The 22,095-nt window shown below is 37.3% G+C and overlaps 1 protein-coding gene across 48 annotated transcripts in view; it reads right to left on the bottom strand.

Moving 5' to 3' along the window:
* The window catches only part of PTPRD (protein tyrosine phosphatase receptor type D), a 1,485,253-nt gene that overhangs the window by 276,716 nt on the left and 1,186,442 nt on the right, over positions 1-22,095 (bottom strand). For all 48 annotated transcript variants that reach the window (XM_060762309.2, XM_060762310.2, XM_060762317.2 and 45 more), the window contains one exon: positions 4,090-4,235. In XM_060762309.2, the coding sequence (XP_060618292.2) occupies positions 4,090-4,235 (146 nt within the window). The remainder of the gene's footprint in view (positions 1-4,089; positions 4,236-22,095) is intronic.

The following is a 22,095-nucleotide window of genomic DNA, read 5'->3' as shown; positions in this document are numbered from 1 at the left end:
ATTTCTGTGAGTAAAAATAACCTGCATTTTTTAAATGCATGTAAGCAAAGTGAAAGATTTACTAATATCTAGTTTTATAAATCTGACTACAGAGCCACATTGTAGATAATACATTTGACAGAATAGAGACCTTTCTCCCTCTGGCTTAGCACAAAGCTATTATGTGCTTTTGGCTCATTTGGTATATATTCTAACACTGCTCAATTGAGTGCCGAATTAGCACAGTGCTAATTAGCCAATTTTTTTCAAAAAATTGAACGAAAAATGTTACAGAGGTTGGAGCAGCAGAGTAAGCAAATCATACATTTCTGAAGAACATAAGAAATTACATGACAGTAGGTATAGAAGCTTGTGAAGACCTTGGGGGGGGGGGACCTTTTAGACTGTCCAAAAACCCTGACAAAAAGAATCCTCTTCAAGCTCCTTTCTCATTTTCTCTCCAGCCTATTAATAGATTCAATAAATATTCCTACCACGCATACTCCAGGCTCAATTATTTCCTGCCCTCCACCATTGGGAGGAGTATCATTGTGTGAGAATACCTGGTGCACAACAATAACATCTGCATCATTACAAACTTGCTATCAGAGCCCAATGGCAAGGCTATAGCCTCCACAGCCATCCCCCAGCTTCCAGTCACCTTCTCAACCTGAGAGTGGGGAAGAGAATACTATAGACTTCAGGTCTTTGCCTGGCTCCCTACTCCTCCACCAAACAGACAATAAATGGGAAGCCAAGCTAGAAAGGATTCTCACACTTCTTCTCATTCATCTCCCCCTGTTGCTGTTGTAGGTTTTCTTCTCTTTGGGATTTCAGCAACAGGATGGAAACCGATTAATTCATTAATTCTCCCTTGTAGGAACATGAAAGTATAACACAACATATCCCCAAGACTTTGTGACCTTTAAAAAAAATTAAACACAATTTCCGTTTAGTTCACCACCTCTGATTTCTTGCAAAAGCAGGGGAAGGTTTACTTTTACCTTGAGGTTCCCCCTGAACAGCAGAAATGGAAAATAACTTACCCAATTCAAGAAATAACAGACATAAAATTCCATCTAAATGAGCAATGTTAAGAAATTGCTCCCATGTATGAGCACATGTATTACTACCTCTGTCTTTTCTGCTCTTCGGTTAATTTTTCAGCCAATATTTTGAAGCTGAGGAAAAGTACCCTATATACTCATGTTTGAGTCTAGAAAATTTAATTTAAAAATCAACCCAAAAATTTGGGTCACCTTCACCACAGGGCAATTGGAGTACCTTATCACTTATCAAAAAATGAAGAATCCTCTTCTCTGGATAAAGAAGCAAAAGGAACAACCTTAGTACACCCCAGTAGACACAGGTAATCTGCTCTTACATATCAATTACACTGAAACATGTATCACATGCAAGCCTATGCACAGGCTACCTTCCTTCCTCCCTCGAGATCTGCTATACCTGTATAATGTATAACATGTCAAATCTGTATCTATTCCCAACAATATGTTATAATCAACCACTCCTGGTGTAGAATTAGTAACACTGATGACTAACAACAAGATAACTGCAATCATGGTCACAGTAGTAACAGCATAATAGAAATAAAATTATCATCATCATCACAATTAATACGTGTATAAAAAACTAAAATACTATCTCAATAAATCAAATAGGCACAGTTTACATTCAAAAGCACATATCGATTTACATACACAATATCTACAAAATATAAGGACAGAATTTTATATGTAACACAATAAATGTAAAACTGGTACAGAACAGTCATATTCAAATTTCTGCAGCACTTTGGTGTGTACATAAAACACCTAAAATGGTTCTACATCCACCACTTTAGAGGAAGCTTTGAAATGAGTCAGAATGTTGGTCCATCTACAAGTTGAACATCCTTTATCTGGAATTTGGAATCCAAAATCTTCAAAATCGAAATAGTCTGCATAAGTGGCTGAGATAGTGGTACCTTTGCTTTCTGATGGGTCCATGTACACAAACTTTGTTTCATATACAAAAATATAATATATTTTACTAAAATTACTTTCAGGGCACATTGAATTTCATGTTTAGGCACGATGGGTCCCATCTCACAAGATACCTCATCATTCATATGCAGTATTCCAAAATCTGAGAAAATCCAAAATCTAAAATATTTCTGGTCCAAAGCATTTCAGATAGGGAATACTCTACCTGCATTATCAATACTGACTAGCATTTGCTCTCTAGGGTTTCAAGCAGGATTCTTTCCAAGCTTACCTGGAGAGATGTCAAGGAGTAAACCATGGAACGTCTGCATTCAACACATGTCCTACCACATATTTTGAATACAGAAGTTCCAGAGTGGCTGGTGTCAACAGTTTGGTGAATCCATTCCAGGTTTTAATCCTGTTTTTAAAGCAGCTCTCAAAGATTCAGCACACTCTAGAGCTTCTTTAAAACTGGAAAAAACCTGGCATGGACTCACCACTCTATATTTACACTGTCCAACTGCCACTGCAACCACTAAGCTATAATCCCTCACTCTTCAGTGTAATAAGCAGCCTTAACTGAAATGATATTTGCAGGTCCACTGATACTGAAGTGAACAGTAAAATGCTTATTTATAACAAGATATTTCTATCAAGATACTTGTACCTTGGCATATGGATGTGGGACCAAGCCTTTGGACAGTAATTCTCAGTACAATAAGTGACTATGGAATAGTGCAGCTTATGACTGGAATGGCTCATGGAGTACGCCTCTAGATTGTGTGCTTTTAATTCATTGGTTTTTAGATTGAGATGTTTTAACTTTTTGGTTTTAATGTATATGTTTTGTTTTATTCTATGTATGTATATGTGGCATCAAATTGTGCCTTTTTTTGTGAGCCGCTCTGAGTCCCCTTCAGGGTGAGAAGGATGGGGTATAAATACAGTAAATAAATAAATGATCTGGCCTTGATTTATGGCAACCATACAAATGAGAGATCACCAAGAAACCTTGTTATTAGTATCCTGCTCAAGCCTTACAAATTTAGGGTTTTGGCTTCCTTGACTGAAACAATCCACCTATAGTATCAGCTTCCTTTTTTCCTATTACCTTCAACTTTATCAGGCATTACCTTCTTTGTCAATGAGCCATGCCTCATGATGTGCTCAAACTGTGCTCAGGCATGATGTGCTCAGTTTATTCATTATGGTTTCCAATCAAGAGTTTACATTTTATTTGTTCCTGTACCTGTTTATTTGTTGGTCAATGGTATCAATACAACTCTCCTCTAGCACTACATTTTAAATGAGCTATTTTTATTTCATCTTAATTTCTTCCTCTCATTTTTCTTAACTGCCTAATTTTCACCTCAGTACATAGAAATACTATGGCACTGAAAAATGCAGTTGGAGACTGTACCAACCCTATATTTTAGAGCTATTACTTATATTTTGATTGTATTGTATCTTTGTGCCTTCAAGTCACCAGCTGACTTATGACAACTCCTTTAATTTCTTAGAGTTTTCTGAGCCAAGGAATATTCAGAAGTAATTTTGCCAGACCTTTCCACTGGAGTATTGCCTACAGCAACTGAAATCAGTTGGTAGCGTCCCACTACTTAAATTATACAGATTTGAAAGGCTACTCATCAAAATAAGATCAGAAACATCTTGGTCTTTGACTGTGGCTGGAAAAAAAAATCAACTTCATTCATTTCCCCAAATCACAGTTCAAAATCTTTTGCAGGAGTCTGTATAGTATTAACCACTGACAACACTGTGCATACATATTTCTGCTTCTTGCCCCACAGGTCATTGATATGTAGAGCATAACCAGCACACTTCGGCGGAATGCACACAGAGAATACAAAGCAATGAAATTAAAACATTCACAGCACATCCAAGTCCCCATCTGGTCAGTAGTTTGTATGGACAAGCCTTATAAATAAAATTGAAATTCCTCTTCAGGGAGAAATCTGACTGGCATTAATCGTTTTGTTCTGATAGGCCACTGTGAGAATCAATGCTACCATTTTAAAATCATCATTGTTCAGAAGCAGTGGGGAATAATCAAGTGATATTAAAGTAAATGTTTTTCAGAGGAACAGAACAATGGACCTAATACCTCAAATCTCTGATTGCTGACTTTCTTGCCCTTTTTGTTCCAGACAATTTTAGGTCTTGGGTCTCCTGTAGCTTGGCAGATGAAGGATGCGACTCCCCCAGAGACCCCTGTCTGGTCAACGGGTGTTCTTGTAAACTTTGGTGGTGCTAAAAAAGAAAACAGCAAAAATAAATCTAAGCAAGAAATATCCAAAAGAATGTGTCAAGCTGTCAAAAGTAATAAAAGAGAAATCTTTTGTTTCTCCTCAAACAATGTTAACCCTTCAAGAAATATTTAAAGAGAAATATAATCTGGCACAAAAAACAGCTAGAGATATTTCAATATTCCTTGATTGAAGGAATTTGCAGTTAGAAAGCAGCATACAATTTGCATTTAGGTCATTGCATTTGATCATTCTACGTTATTCAGTAATGTCTTGAGTTAAGAGTTTAATTTGTTCCATGACTGAGCTCTTAACTCAAAATGCTCTTATCTCAAAGTGAATTTTCCCATTAAAATGATATTAATCCATTCCCTGCTGCAACCCCCCTTTGCTGTTTTTTTGTTGTTGCATGTTTTAAAATAAGAAAATGTACTTTATAAATGCCAAATAATATATAAATGCACATTTACACAGAACAATAAAGAAAGATCAACTTTTAAATGGTAGATGCACAAAATTGTGGCAAGGAAGCACTTTTGAGGCAACAAAATGTGTGTTAGCCAGTGCAACAGTGCAAAACTTGCACATTCACATGGAACAATAAAAAAAGAAAGATAAACTTTAAAGTGATAAATGCACAAAGTTGTGGAAGGAAAGCACAAAGTGAAGAAGCAGAAGCATCATTTTTTTTCACACTGTACTCATTCCAGCCTCCCCCCTTCTCTTGCTCTCTCCCCCTCTCTCTCTTCATGAAGCCAAACATACCAAGAATAAAACCCACACAAAATCAACTAACCCAAAGTTCCTCAAAGTGCACAAGAGCAACACAAACAGCAACTTCCCAAAGTGGACAAGAACATGAGACGCGAATGCTGCTTCTTTGCCCTGTACTTCTTTGCCCTCTGGGACACTCTTATGTCGAGGCTCCACTGTATATAAAACTCAAGTCCAAGTCCAATGTTGACTTTTCAATCCATATGTACCTCACAACTGACACACATATAGGATCAAGAGTTATTATAGCTATAAATGGAAATGACTGGTTATTTCCTCCTTTTTCTCTCTGTACCTCCTCCCACCTACATCTTTTAGATTTTGATCTTGAGAGCTGGTCTTTTATTGATCTGCCATCTAACCTGTGAGATTTTTTTGGCTGACAAGCAAGCTAAAAATGCTTTAACAAAATCAGTTTTGACAGATAAGGAACAAAAGCAACCTCAAACCAGGCAATGGAATGCAAAAGTATTTTATCAGACACAGAATGTAGAAGCCTAAAGCCAAACCATACATTATACATGTTTACATGTAGCACTTGTCTGGTGGTCCTGAAAACTCGCTGGAGGCAATAGAGATATAGAAGCGGACTGCTACTTCCCCATTTTTAATTATTTATTTAATACATTTCTATCTCACCTTTTAGGGCAAGGTAGCTTACATGCAAGGGTATTTTGTTTTGTTTATTGGCTGGACATAGCCAATTAATAGAACAAATTGGGGTGTTTGTTTGTTTTTTTTTTAAAAAAAAAACCCCACCAAAGCAGGTCTATTCAGTCCTATAAAACATACCAAAAGAGCAAGAATGTTATTTGGTAAACAAGGATCACATCCTCTCTGCTACCCATCTAAAATGCAAGGAAAGCATTTTTTTTGTTGGGGGGGGGGGGCATGCACACAAATATATTCATTTGTGGAAAACTATTAGCAGGAAATCCTCCAAGATGTTTAATAATTTTAAGGAATGTTTGTGTCAAAAAATCCAATAATCAAACCCTCAGTTAATGCAGGCTTTCAGTTAACCCTGAGGCCAAATAGTCCCGCTGACATTTGTCATAAAGCAATGCACTGAAATCTAGGAGATGCAGGTGCATTTGCTGAAGAGTCCTTGAGGACAGCTGCTGCAGTCTTTTCCACTTGCAGAGTTGGTCAGCCTTCAGATAGCGAATGTATTTAGAAAGATGAGGAAAGACACAGAAACGAGTATTTGGGGTCAGGAAACCCTCTATTAGCATTTGCCAACTGCTGGGCTTGCTTTTTAAATTGTCAAAAAGATTCTCAAGCTTTTGGCCACTGAAGAGATGATGGCTCTGCTGAATCATTTCCATGCCTCACGCTGCCACCCTTCCCTTCCCCCCCCCCAAATATTGAGACTGCAGGTGCTTGAAATAAAGATTTTGAATAGTTTTGCTTACACATCATCAACAATATAAATTGCTCTGTGAGTCAAAATGCCTTCATTTATGATGCAGCTAAATAACAAATCTCATGTTAAGTAAACAGAGGATGAACTTACATTGGCTTTGCCATAAAACTCTGACTTATTGAGCTTATTGCAGCTGTTACTACAGTTGTTCAGCATAAAAGTATGAAAACTAGTTTTCCATACTCAGGAGAAAAAAAACTCTTTCTGGAGTATGAAAAAGACAGGGACGATGAGAAATTAATGCAAAAAGACGCTATCCTTTTTTGCACAACAGCTTGCCATCATTCTGATAATGCTGCCCCAGAAATTAGTGCTTTCATTTGATCTAAATCAAATGAGAAATAAGTATCAACCATTTCCCCCAGTATTTCCACAGATTTTCACAGGTAATGAAATGAGGCTAAAGAATTTTGGCTACTTTTCAAATGAACGCAATGGCAAAATTATTTCAGTGACTAGGTAAATTTTTGGCTTTCTAAACCTCAGAGAAAAATTCAAAGGCCTGTTTCTGGTGACAAATATTTTTGTTCCCTTATTCACATAATAATGCTACTTTGGGGAAGCACAATCCTCTGTTATGCATTTTCTTACTGCCATGTGATGGACAAAGTACCGAAAATGTCTGTTGTTTGGTTGATAGAAATGTTCCTTCTGACAAAACTAATTTGTTTTTAATTTTCCTTCAACACGAGTTTTGGTCTACACCAGTCAACATGAGATATAGAAAAACGTCTTGCTGTTTCCTTCTGCCAACTTCAAAATCACAGCTTGCAATATATTAGCTGATGAATGGAGTGGGGACAAGTCCATGTTAGTTGTTCACTCAAGATATACTGCTCGTGGAAATAGAGAAATTAATGATCAAAATGGCAATATGTTTGAACTGAAATTAAGACCCTTCCACACAGCTGAATAAAATCCCACATTATCTACTTTGAACTGGAATATATGGCAGTGTGGACTCAGATAACTCAGATCAAAGCTGATATTGTGGGATTTTCTGCCTTGGTATTCTGGGTTATATAGTTGTGTAGAAGGATCCTTAGTTTATGTAGCAAGAATAAACTACAACATTGATTTGTCAGGGTTCTATGGAAATCTAATGCACTGGTGTGCCTTCAGCCATACATGACCTAATAAAAACAATCACCATAAAGCCTTACATGAATAAATTAACATACATTTATTGCTTTCTTAACAGAAGGTTACACTGAATTACACTTAACAGAATTACACTGAATGCAAACTATTATTCCATTTGGTACTGGACATATATAAGCATTCATTTCATCTGCAAAGAGGAGCTATGGTATGCACACTACAACAGTGTTCTACTGGACCAAGCGAGAACTGGCATGTATTTTGAACCTTCTCTGAACACCCAAGTGCAAAACACAACGAATATATATTTGGCACAGTTCATTAAGCAATATATCATATCAGCGTGGGAAAATTCCGCTACAATATATTATGCCAAACAAAGAGAGACAGAATTTGCTTCCAGTAGATTAAACACACAGCATATGCCCCCGAGTTGACCAGGTTGAACATCCAGCTGGGTGAGATAATGAATGTATCACACTCAGCAAAAAAATGGAAAATCAGTGTCCTTCTTTGGCCTGACAATATGCAAGACTACTTTCAAATGTGTATATATATAATAGAAATCCACAATCCCATCTGACTATTTTAACAGTCTTGGGTTTTATCAGCATTCTCATGTTACACAGTTCAAAAATGTCCTGCTGATTTCACCCAGTTGCTTCATAAAGATGAGGGATGGGCAACTACCTTAGATCCAGCAAACACTCCTTAATAGACTATTATAAACAGACAGGCCTTTATCCCAGAAGCATCTGCATTTTAAAAAATGTTTCTGGGGGCTCATGCTTTCTGGGGTGGGGGTATCCAGATGTTCTCTCGGGACTGGCCTGAGAGAACTTGTGGAGGCCCTACCCCCCAAGCCCCCTTAGAAAAGTAATAAAAACTTACATGTCCTCCATTAGACGCCTCCTCCCCCCCTCCCCTCCCAGCGCGTCATTTCTACATGCCAGGAGAGCCAGCCTCTTATGGAGGGCACGTAAGTTTTTATTATTTTTCTAAGGGGTCTGGGGGCTTGGGGGGAGGGGATGGATATTCCCACAGTTTACCATCCCAGTAAACTGTGGGAATACTGTCTGCACTGCAATATTTTGCAGTCGAGACCCAGAAATTGTGGATTTATCTCACGTCTTCCAAGAAGTTTTCCAGGTTTGTAGCAAACTCATTTGGGACTGTCCAGAATGTTGTCTGGAAAGCCCCTCCTTTATTGCAGGAGTTCCCAGAATAAAGATGCTGTCTGGATGGGCCCATAGAGCTATAATTCTGTAGAAGCAGTATGCTGTATATTATCAGAGGTATAAGAGTACAAGCATCTATTTTGTCCTGAGAATCAGATAAGAACAGTTTTAGTAATCTTTTTATCTAGGTAAAACAATAATTTTGTCATATTATGTAATGTGAAGAATTGAACCATGTTGACTACAGTTATCTGATTATGAAACTGCAGCTTCAATGATGAGAGTAAGTGAACATTCTATTCCTATATTGATACTTGGTAATTTTGTATATATTCCCCCTCTCTTTATCCGAGCTATCTAAGGAATATATTTTTACACATCCTGATGTATTTTTTATTAGTATCAAGATAAAGAAGTCATTAAAGAAGTGTGTATACAAATCAAATTTCACCAGTCTTGTTATTTCTAATACATCTGTTACAAACATGTATATTCTGGTTACAGCTCATAGTATATATTATACACAATCCATTACATGCTGGTTTTTGTTTGACTGATAATGTTAGAAGTGTTTATTTGCAGTTACAATTTTTTTGGCTTCTGTGACATTTTGTCTCCGGTACCATCACTCTTCTTCCCCTTCATGTTTTTTAATCAGCTTTTCCCAATGAAAAAGCTGGTAAACTTCAAAATCTAGTGTGATATAGCTGATATATTTTATATGTTTTGGTTGGAGTAATAAGGTATCATCACAACATGAGTGTTGATTTTTTTTAATGATCAATCCCACTACCTCTGCATTTTTTATTTCCCTGCATTCTAGGATTTTTTTGAAGGTATAGTCATTAGTCACAATCAAATGTTTTTCTAAGTACACATCAGACTATACATCATAGGGGATTTTTTCTGAATGTAAAAATGGGTGGGGTTTTAATAACGAACAAACAAAACTTGGTGTGCTTATGCATTTTCTTGCTCCATACCTGCTTCATTTACTCCACATTAGGGTTTCTGGGAACTCAAGGGTCCTGTGAAGAGATTACTAGGGGCTTTTCTACATTACACTACCCAGTCATAATAAAGATTGCTCAACCTCAGAGCTGCCCCGATTTATCCAGACAGTGGCACAGCTACTTGTAATATAACACACTGGAACTGTCTTGTTGTCCACATCCCAAATTTTAATATTCACTGGTTTTATTCCTCTTTCTCCTTCAAAATGGTCCAACATTTCCTGCCTGCCTTCCTTCTAGAATAAGTGGTTTACTAATGACCAAGCAAATGGAGGATTATTCCCCACTCCCCACTGTGAGAGGGTCCAGCATCCCCCATAGGCAGGGGAACATCATAAGCACGTTCATCCATTTTGTTAGTTTGCTTACATTAAACAAGTCTCAAGCAGCCGTTTGAAGTTCTCTCAGCAACTCCTTTATTTCAAGCATGCCAGCAAATGAAGTCCAATGGAGCCTCCTCAGGTTGCTACCTCAGCAACCTGATCTGCTTCTTTCTATTAAAGACACCCCGATTTAGATTGTACGCATCTAGCAAACATAGCAATAGACTGAATTTTCCTGGAAATTGCAGAACAAGACGTGAGTTGTGGTATATTGCATTAAAACCCTCGAAAAGCACTTTTAGGAATAAGGCAGCTACAAGGTGGGTATGTTTTTTTTAAAAAAAATCAGTATAGACAAGCACTGGGAGTCTAATGACAGATCATAATGGAAAATAATTATCTTTTTAGCTGTAGATTTTTTTTTATTCAAGGGTTCCCAAAGACCTGATCATTATTCCAGGATGAGAAGGTGGAAAAAAAGGATTTTTACTGGGCTCTCTCCTTGAGTAAAGAATTGGCATTCATTGAGGCCGACCATAGCAACAGGTCACACACACATCCTTCCAGAAAGAAATATTGCTTCAGTCCAGATAGCTTAAAATTTATCAGGTTCAGAAAAAGATAGTTGGGTTCAATCCTATATCTAGCCCCAAATACTATGACTCATTGAAGCTAGCAACACCAACTTATCTTACACATCACAGATTCTCATGGGTCAGGTAAGGATCCTGGCATGTATATCAGTGGAGATGTACTTCTTTTGCTGCTCTTTAAATTAATGGGAAGTTACTTAGAAAAGTAGTTCATCAGAATATCTTAGCAAGAATTAAGTTTAACTGATTAGTAATAAAATTATTCAATTAAGAGGTTGCCTTTTTTCTCTCCTTTCTGTTATTTTGCTGTGTGTACATTTAGACTGCAAGTTCTTTGGGCTTAGAATATGTCAAATTTGTTTCGTATAAAATACAACAGTAACTGGTTGTTAAAATGAATACATTATTTAGAAAAACAATAACATGATTCATAAACAGAAATATATATTTTTTTAAAAATGTTTTTTTACATTTCTGTTAACACAAAATTAACTATTAAGCATATATACCACAGTGATAAAAATGGTTGCCCTTCACTTAAAAAAAAAGATTTTTCATAGCAGACTCATTTACAGCATTCATTGCTAATTTACTCATTAATCATAATTTATCACATCAGTTATGCTGATCATCATTATAAGCAATTACTGCTCCTTAATTCTAACCTGTGCTTACAATGTACCTGCAAATTGGCTTGTGCAAGAAGTTAATTAGCTTTTATTTCTAAAAGGGCAAGCAAGTGAGGTATGATTTCATAAAATCTTTGAAGCAAACTCTTAAACAAAGCTTCAATTTTAAAGAGTCATTTCACTGCATGGCTTAGATGTTGTTACACACTGTTGTATGTGGCAAGCTAAGACACCATCCACAAATGAAGCTCACTTGTCAAATAGTGTTCCTAAGTGCTTGTGCTGGTTGCATTTATTTCTGCAACATGTAATGATAACAAGAGTACATATAAGTACTAAGAATCCATTCTGAAAACATCTTACATAGAAATTTTGGTAAGGTCATGGAGCAGTTTGCTCCACTTCAACAATCAACATCACACATGAAACGCATGGGCTCTCGATCTAAGTTCTTAGATCCTTTCCACATTGCCGCTATAGCCCGGGATCTGATCCGAAATTACCCATTTATCACAGTTTATCTGGCACTGGAGATTCATATAATCCAGTTTAAAGCAGTTAATCTGGGATGAGATCCTGAGATATAGGGAGGTAGAAGGGGTCTGAATCAATGATCCCAAAACTGTGGTTTACAGCCAGAAAGCTTGGGATGATAGGTAAAGAACCATGAAGACTGATGCTCCAAGCGTAGAACTCTTGTGCCATCAGGAGATGCCCTCTGGAGACAGGACAACCCCACCTCTGACACAAACTCTTGAGAACCTCCATGTTTACTAATGTCCAAAAGAGGGCCTGTTATTGAACATCCTGTATCCATGATCCATGCCATCAACCACTCAAAGATGTGACAATACCAAAAACATATATAGGCACCTGCAGAGTTACAAAACCGGAACAATCACAAACAAAGGTAGGTGGGAGGGATAATGTTCAGTAGGCTATTGCTCAAAGCCTTTGACTAGACAATCCCCCAGATAGCTTGGACCCAAAATCTTGTCCATGCACTTTACCATTGTTCTGTGCTTAAATTTATAATGCCCTGTTCTTAGACTGCCCTCTATCGCCACAGTTCCTGTATGATCAATGCACTTTATCTATCAGCCCTATCCTCACAATTGCTTTTGCACCATTACACCCACCCATACCCAGAAACTGATTGTTATCACAGAGCTCATTGGTTGTTGGTTGATGTTCGCTTTTATATTTTTGTTGTAATGCTGTTGTTTTATTGTTTTATGCTGCCATTATATATATTTAAAGTGCTCTACTTTAATTATGCCGTTCGGGCTCATCCTCATGTAAGCCACCCCAATCCCTTTGGGGAGATGGAGGTGGGATACAAAAATAAAGTTGTTGTTTGTTGTTGATGTTGTTGTTAAAACAGGTTTGAACTCATTGCCTGGTGGTTCTTGCCTTTCTGCCAAAGTGCAAACCTTCTGGATTGAACACACTGCCATTCCTCCTCACCACCACCAACATACTGCTCTGCAGGAGGACCAGTCCCATGCTGCTTTATCTTGCTTTGCCCTACCCCACAATCGGGTCTGCACAGTGACTGGCTCTCTCGTAGATGCATATCTAACAAAAACAGATCACTATGCATCTATAAAGGAAGGCAAAAGCAGATTAGCAGTGTATGCATATGTGGATTTGCAAATAAGTATCAATATTTATTCTCTTTATCAAGCCCCTGGTAGGACCAAACAGATGATTGCTTTTGTTCCCATGTGCCTTCAAGTCATTTCCAAATTAAAGCTACCCTATCACAGAGTTTTTTGTCAGGAATTGTTCAGAGGGAATTTACCTTTATTTTCTTCCAAGATTGAGAGAATGTGATTTTTCCAAGGTTACCTGCTGGCTTTCTATGTTCAGTGAGGGTCTTGGTCACTAGAACTGTAGTCGAAAGCCCAAACCACAGTGCACTGATTCTGCCTACTTTGGTGTTTCATAAATTGCAGAGGCATCTTAGAAATATAAAGAACTTAGCTATCATCCCTAAATTATCTATACAGAGCACTCAGGAAGCTTGTCTTTATTCTTGTGAATTCAGTTCTTCAGTAAATGTAAGTACTTAGAATCCATAGTTCACAAAGTGTGCAGGTGTAAGTCCAGCAACTTCAAATAACTCATATTTATTCATACTCACTGAGGATTTATCAAATCCAAATGTCTGTATATACCAGCTATACAAAATTTGCAAACTCACATTTACAGGCATGGTTGAGACCTCTTTGAAAAAATCAAATCCTAAAGGGGATTTTCTTAAAATAAGCTTTGGGTAGGTTGTCACACTGTTCAGCAGTCCTATGTCAATGTCACTGTTTCCACAGAAACACATTACGGCTGCAATAAAAATCTTCTATTCGTAGTTGTCTTGTCTCATACAAACCAAAATATTCTCACACAAGACATTTAGCTTTCAAGCCAGCTAAAATCATCTGCTTCCTGTAATTTCAATGAACTGAGCCAAACTTTGTTTAAACCCTTCTGTTCTAGTACTCAAAAATGCAGAGTGCCTGATTACTTGGGTGATAATGATGCAGAATATTTTGTTCCAGAAATTCTGATTTGGTAACAGTCTGATAAGTAAGGACCCACAAAGTATGAATGGTGGGTTACATTTCCCAACTGAATAAATCATGTTCAAGTACCAAGTTGTAATGTGTAACTCTAAGCTCAGTAATCATTACAAACGCATTTCATTGGCAATTATGCATGCTTTTGTAGAGACGCATTATCAGGGACATGGGAAAAATTCCACCAGGCCAGACAGCAGTGGACATTTATTTGCCAACTAACATTCTTCCACATGCATACTAATTCATAGTTTAGATTGCTTAATGGGCAAACAAAAGATCTTCTTTATACAAAGAACGTTTGTGAAAACATGCAAAAGAGCTTTTAATTAATGTTGTTTACCAGTATTTTTATGATGCATAGACTTTACTATGTATCTGTATTGTTTGTTTTAGAAATTGTTATTGGCGACTTCAGAATAATTCAGGATGATTTTATGATGAACTGTAGGGATATGTAGGTTGTTATATGTGACTACTTTCAGAGCCACAGGTTGTAACCTCGTTGTCTTGAAAGGAGTAGTAGTAAATTTGTAGGTCATTATTAGTACATTTATGTATTCTTATTTCCTTGCAACGGTGTTTCTTTTGCTTAGAATGTGTGCCATTTATGGGAGATAAACAAATAAGAAATTGAAACAGCATGTTGCTACCCAAAGTTTTTCTTCAGAATTAGGAGCCCTCTTCACTTTGAGAGGCAGAAGAATACAGGCAGTCCTCAGGTTATGAACAAGATAGGCTCTGCAGGTTTGTTCGTAAGTTGAGTTAGTTTGCAAGTTGGGTCAGTTAAATTTTTTAGTGTAACCTGTGTGTGTGTGTGCGTGCGCACGTCTGTATATGTATGTGTGTATGCGTATACACACACATACAGTAATACCTTGACATAAATGTTTAATTTGTTCTGTGACCAAGCCAGATACTAGGCCTCAACAGGAGAGACTTGCTTTTTCTACCTCAGCCTGATCACCTTGGGCATTGGGCACCCCAGAGGCCCTTTTACCTGAGAAAATGAACAAGAGAATGTTTCACCTACCCTTCATCTACAGAATCATCCATGAGCAGTGACTTCAAGAACAACCAGTTACCTTAAGATTTAAGTATGGACCTTGTTGTAAGAAATCAAGATAGGGCCTGGGTGGAGAGAGGCCCAAGACCAATTGATAAAACATTACATTTTCTTGACAGTAATAGCATGAACTTTGACTTTGTGGGATTCCTTGCTCAAAAAAGGAAAGCAAACCAGCATCCCCCAAGGTGACAGAATGTTAAGACAGAATGTTAAGTGCTAAAGTCATTTAAAGCAGCTTGAGTGCAACTACATACTGATCTTTTTTATTGTTCCATGTGAATGTTCAGGTTTTGCCTTGCTGTTACACTGGCTAACACACATTTTGTGCCTAAAATGTGCTTCCTTGTCACAACTTTGTGCTTCTACTAGAGATCAGAGGGCCTGGAGAAAACCTGGAAAAATGGGTGGGGGGGGGCTGTCCATTTCCCCCCCATTTTCCCACATATTTTCTAGGCCTTCCAATCTCTAGTCTCTACCATTTTAAAGCTGATATTTCTTTTTTATTGTTCCATGTGAATGTGCATTTATCCACGATTTAATATTTATAACTTGAAAAACTGCAAATTGCTTCTGGTGTGAGAGAATTGGCCGTCTGCAGAGATGTTGCCCAGGAAACGCCCAGATGTGTTACCATCCTGTGGGAGGCTTCTCTCATGTCCCCGCATGGGAAGCTGGATCTGATAGATGGGAGCTCACCTCGTCTCGTAGATTCGAGACGGGGTGAGCAGTTCAACCAGCACAAAGGTTTAACCCATTGAGCCACCACGGCTACCATATATATAGTACATTTCTTATTTAAAAACACATAACAAATAATGGGGGAGGAGTCCGGGGGCAGGTCCAGAATTGATTAATAGCATTTTGATGGGAAATTCTCTTTGGGATAAGGGTTTTTTGAGTTAAGCACTTAGTCACAGAACAAATTAAACTCTTAGCTCAAGTTATAACTATATATTATATTCCCTATCAAGTCCCATAATTTTTGGAATGGGATTGAGCTCTTAGAAGAAGCAAAACACCATAAAAATAATCTGGAACCATCGTCCCAGATACTGCAGGAATCTATGTTGCTGGTGGAATCTTAAATTTCAAAATAAATGTGATTAAAATGTGTAGCAAATCTTGGACTTGTATGTACAGTGTTCCCTCGCTACTTTGCTTTCCGCAGACTCACTGTTTTGCGGGGAAGAAGGAGGGGGGAAAGAAGGAGGAGGGCTTGCTTCCTTTCCTTCCTTCCCCAAGCGAGCGGGGAAGGAGAAGAGGAACAAGTAGGAGAAGGGCTTGCTTCCTTTCCTTCATTCTCCCGCGAGCGGGGAAGGAGGAAGGGAGGGGGAAAGAGGAGTGTCCTACTTCGCTGATTTTCACTTATCACCTGCAATAATGTAACACCTGCGATAAGTGAGGGCACACTGTAATGTGGTGGGTTTATATTATCTACGGAAGGAGGAGTAAAGTCAATATTACAAGCTTGTGATGTAATATCTTCCATAGGAATAAAATGTATCAAGAAATTTGCAGAATACAAATTTACTAGATTGATTATAGATAGATAGATAGATAGATAGATAGATAGATAGATAGATAGGACAGATGTAATCCATAACCAATGGAGTTGTACCAAGCCAAAACATTACTGAACTATCCCTTAAATGGTTTTAGAAGCCACTTACTTGGAATTGTCTCAAAAAGGGAAAAAAACAAAACAGTTTTTCTAAATACAGGAAATAAGGCACTTGAGTCCAGTAACTAGTCTATGATCCCTGTTGCCTTGTACTTCCCTTTGAGGAGGAGCCATGGTTTAGCTGCATAACATATGCTTTGCAAACAGATGGCCCCAATCTCAATCCCTGACGTTTCCACTTAAAGGGCTCTCAGAGAAAAGAGCCAGGAAATACTTTTGAGGCAGTGCTTTATTGTTGCCAACTGGACAGAAAAAGAAGAGGACCAGTGAACCTCCAGTTGCTGCTCTTTTGTCTTTAACAGCAGTCAGTAATCTGGAACAAGCAATCGATTTTTCACCTCATCTGAAAATACACATGCACTAACTTTAGCTGATCAAACGCTTATTAAATGCCATATAAAGTTTTAAACTTGGCAGTCTCTTCTCAGAAATCCATATGTATGTCTCATTGTTTTCAAATATTTAAGGATACATTGGTAAACAAATGCCATTCAATAGCAGCAATTTAATAAATGAATAAGCAAACAAACAAAAGTTAGCTCTTGAATTTGACCTTGAATAGAATATTGGAACAATCTGAGCATGACAACATATGATCAAAAGAAATGGAAGCAAGCACACACCATGTACTCAGAACCACCACAGCGAGAGATATTTGTACATACACAGTACTTATTTTTGTATTGCATATGATAAATAATTATATACAAAATCTGGTTAGGACTTAATCTACCTGAATTAAGGAACTTGCCAGTTAATCCAGTGTTAAGCCTTCATCCAGCAGCAAATGAAAAAGCATAAAGCCTCTTGAATCTAAAAGGTTAGTGACGTGCGCCACTTCATCCCCCTGGAACATTACATAACCTTGTCATATTCACTAATTTAATGAAAGAAAATTCTGCTTCAAAGCTTTCCCTCTTTCTCTGCTGCTCCATTTTCAAATTTTAATGTCTGCTGACTGCATATGAATTATTTGGTAACTGAGATCTGAAGCTGCTCTTCAACATGTAAGGCAGAAGCAATAGGTCTTAAAATGTCAGGTAAATTGATCGCATGTCAGAGGAATTCTTCCTTTTCGACGAAAAGGGAGAAATGGAGAGTATGCCGGGTTAATTTTCAATAACTTTTTGAAAATGCCTGAAGTATGTCATGCATTAGTAATGTTTTTTTTTAAAAAAAAATAATAATCCAGATTTTAATTTTTATCCCAAACTTAAGTTTAAATACTACCTTCGGAAAGGCAACTGAAGTTTTGTAACAACTATGTGGCGTATCTGTTCAAAATTAAATAAATGCAGCACTATGTCGATTTGCTTGGTCATATAAAATATGAATTTTTGTTTCAAAAATATTAATAGCATTTTTTATCTTCCTTTCCAGATTCATGCCTTATGGTATAGGATATGGCCAAAACGAATCAATCCATTTGGACAATTCTTACTCAAAAAGAAAAGTGAGAAAAACCCACAACTATATTTTTCATGTACAAAGTTAGAAACTTGCCTTAAATCTACGTATCTGCTTTTTAAAATTGAATTTCATCACACTTCTCATGAGAAACAGCCAACTAGGCCTCAGTCTCTCACACTTTTCACTTTTCATTTGTATTACAGAAAATTATTTTAGAATGGCTGGTTGTGCCTATTTTAAAAACAGCCTATTTAACCATATTATGGGATTTAAAATGTTAATTTCCATCCAAGATCTCAACTGAAGGTGAAAGAACTGAAAATATTTTTTCCATTTGCAATATATATAAATTGCCTTAAAAGAGTATTCTCTGAGCCGGTTACAACAATAAAACATTAAAATGCAATAATATCAACCTACAATAAATAAAAAGCTACAGAGAAACTACAACAGAAGGAAATAAAACCTCCCTCAAAGGCAGTAGAAAATTGGAAACTTCTGAAAGCAATTTTTAAAAAAATCAATAAATAATCAAGATACATAGCCTCACTAAGTACAAGGTAGGACAGACTAAAACTTAAGTTGATTTAAAGAGCATTGATTTAAAAGCCCAGAAAAATAAAAGTGTATTCACTTACTACCAAAAAGAGTGTAAAGAAAATGCTAGCCAAACCTCCCAGGGAAGAGCATACTGCATGTATGGTGCTACCACTAAAAACAGCCATCCACTGTGCCCCACTTCATAAGATTCAAAGAGAAAGGTCAGACAGATTGAACAAAGTGGTGTTCAGACAGCCTAGTCCCAAACCATGTCAGGCTTTAATCTGCAAAACTCACATTCTGAACTGGGCCCTTAATGAGATAGAAAACCACTGAAGGTGGCTGAGATGTCACAGAGCGTGAACCCTGGTAATATCATATAGTGTGGTATATAAAGCATCTATTACAGTGGCTTAGAATGGGTAATAACATAGTCAATGAAAAACCACCATCAACAAATAAGTACAGGCAGTTCCCAAGTTGCAAACATCTGATTTACAAATAACTCATACTTAAGAAAGGGGGTGAGACAACAGGAAATGAGAGAAATCTATTCCTATGAAGGGAAATTCACTCTGAAGGAGATATCATGGGAAAAGGTGTCTCCACTGAAGCTTTCTCACCAATCCTTATTTCTACAACAAGGGACAGAAAGGGGGGGGGGAATCTTCTGACAGAACCCACCCCCCAAAAAAAGAAACCCTACAGGGGTGTTAACCCTTCTCTATGCTATCCAAAGCTTACATGTGCAAATACATATAGTGAAATTACACTAAAAACATACCTGTCCTGACTTACATACAAATTCAACTTAAGAACAAACCTACAGATAATCATCCAGTTGGACATTAAAGCACCCATCTACACTGACAATTTAATGCAGTTTTAAACTGGTATTAAGGAAAGTGGTTTCACTGTACAGATGATCCACAGGAAATCCTGGTACCAGTTTGAGACCCAGAAATAATTACACAAGCCATAGAGCATTGAGGTGCATTAAGGGCTTTATTTGCATATTTTTGTGGGAGTTTGTTGCCTGGTTTCAAACTATATTAAATGGTCAGTGTAGATGGGACCTTGGTTTTCAAATATTTGCATTGAACAATAACAAAAACATTTCCCAGCTGTTTAAGAAACTTTAAAAGAACTACTTTTACTAGTACAAGGGAGCTGTGGTTTTACAAGTTATATCATACAACTACCCAAAAGGAGCCTGCAGCGTGGGGGTAAGTGGGGAAAACACATATGAGTAATTTTAAAGGCACTCCTCTCACCCTCAGATCCAACTATCTTGCCTTAAGAACCATAGAAGATGTTCTAGTCCTGAAAATCTGAGAACTTTATCTCATATGTAAAATGAGATATCTTGGAGATGGAAACCTAACCAACATATGAAATTCATTTATGTGTCCCATATACCTTATATACATAATCTGAAGATAACTGTATAGGCAATACTTTAATAAGCTTCTATATGAAACAAAGCTAGTGTACAATTGAACCATAAGAAAGCAATGGTGTCAGTATCTCTGCTACCCATGTGAGCAATTTTGAATTTTGGAGTGTTTTGGGATTCTGGATAAGGGATGGTCAATCTGAAGTTGCTCTTTAGCATGTAAGATAGAAGCATTAGGTCTTAAAATGTCAAGTAAGTTCATCACATGTCAGAGAATATTGGAAATAATGTTTTCACAGATATCAGTATAAACAAAAAAAGTAAACGAAGAGCCAACTAATATATTTTGAAATACTGTATGTGTGTACTCCTCAATTACTAAACCAATACTAGAAAATTGGTACTCTTTGTTATATTGAGGTCCAGCATCATCAGCTTTGAATACTGGATGAAATGTTAACACTCTCTGAGGTACCCGCAAGACATTGGAGTATTTTGCCTGATCAAGCCTTAACAGGTCACCATTACTCTTCCTACCCCCAGCATCTGCATTCCTGCTGTCAATCTCTCATCTCATATATAAACAAGCCATGGCAGAAGTTAGCCCACTACAATACCACTTAGTGAAGTAATCATCCTCAGCTGTCACTTTCATTACAGGGATATCACTATGCCTACAATGTTACAAAGCTTATCAGCGACGGCACTGTAATAGGTCAATGAGGACACCATGGAAGAGAAAGACTGGCATCTGCAGCAATGGGGTGGGCAACTGTCTGGTTGGTATAAGAGAGCTAGTGAGGACCTGATCAGAATCTCTAAAACTGGATCCAAGCCTCATTATCCTTTATGGAATTCAGTGAATTGTCTAATAACTAACTTAACTTATTTCATTCAGAAAAAGACATTCTTACATTTCAGTGCTAATTTATCAAAATTATACCCCAAGTGTTGAGTACACCCATCTGCAGTTAAATTAATAAGAGATGATTAGTCGGTATTTTGCCAAGTGCTGCCGTCGCTACTATGTTTCTACCATAGATCCACTCAAGTCAGTCAAGTCCATAAGCACTTCTTTCATTTTTCTTCTGACGCCTATGACAACTCTGCTATGAATCAAGATTAAAGGAAGATGCTTACTGAAGTAACAAAATTTCTCCAATGGTTTGAAGAGATTAATTTCATAGCTAGCATTCAAATTGAAGTTTTAGTGACAGAAAGATTGGCATGGCCTAGTTGGCTGAGACTTAGTAAAATCCACAGCTGAGCTGGCACACCAAATGGTTGATGACCCAATTTGCCCTCAGATGTGCAATAGTTTATCCGCCCTATGTATGAAGTTATCTACTGAAGTGGTATATATTTATAACCCCATGGACATTAAGGCATATAACTATGAAATCAAATCCTTTAAAACACATAATGCTTCAATTCATGTAAGCAGTTGGGAGGGTGATAATGTGATTGATGCTAAAGACAAATTAAAGTAGCATTTGTATGACAGAAATAAATGGATAGGAAAATAATGCTTGACATGTAAGTGACTTGTGGAATTCATGCCCCAGGGGTATGGTGATGAAGGCCTTTAAAAAAAGAAAAAGGTTGACACAAATCTATGGGGGAGAAGGTCTATTGATAGCCAGTCATCTTTTTTTCAGGAGTTCCAAGTTCTTTTGATACTAAAACCACAACAGGGGGCCTGTTAATTTTTGAGATTTGATTTTTAACTTTTTAAGGTTCTTTGGGAGAAATGGTGAATATTTCTTTCACTCTTCATTTTGTGATAACAAATACCAATACAGTTAGCCCTGCGCGTCAAAGGATTATGCATTCATAAATTCATTCATCCATGGCATGAAAATATTTCTTTAATCCAAAAAGCAAACATTGATTTTTCCCATTTAATATAATGGGATTTGAGTATCCATGGGGGATCATGGAACCAAACCAAAGCAGATACAAAAGGACCACTATAACTGCACATGTTTTCACTATGTGTGCAGCTTATGCTTACCAACTTCTTTCTCTCATTCTCAATAAATTCTATAAGAGCCCTTTGCATACTGATACAGACAAACACAGCTATGTCACTGAATACAATTGTTTCAGGGCCATCATGAGTTTTAGTTTCTCGAGAAAGGTGGGCTATAAATAA

This window comes from Anolis sagrei, chromosome 2, assembly GCF_037176765.1.
Source record: "Anolis sagrei isolate rAnoSag1 chromosome 2, rAnoSag1.mat, whole genome shotgun sequence".
Lineage (NCBI taxonomy): Eukaryota > Metazoa > Chordata > Lepidosauria > Squamata > Dactyloidae > Anolis > Anolis sagrei.
The sequence above is the reverse complement of the archived record's forward strand: the minus strand, read 5'-3'. Positions and strand labels throughout refer to the sequence as shown.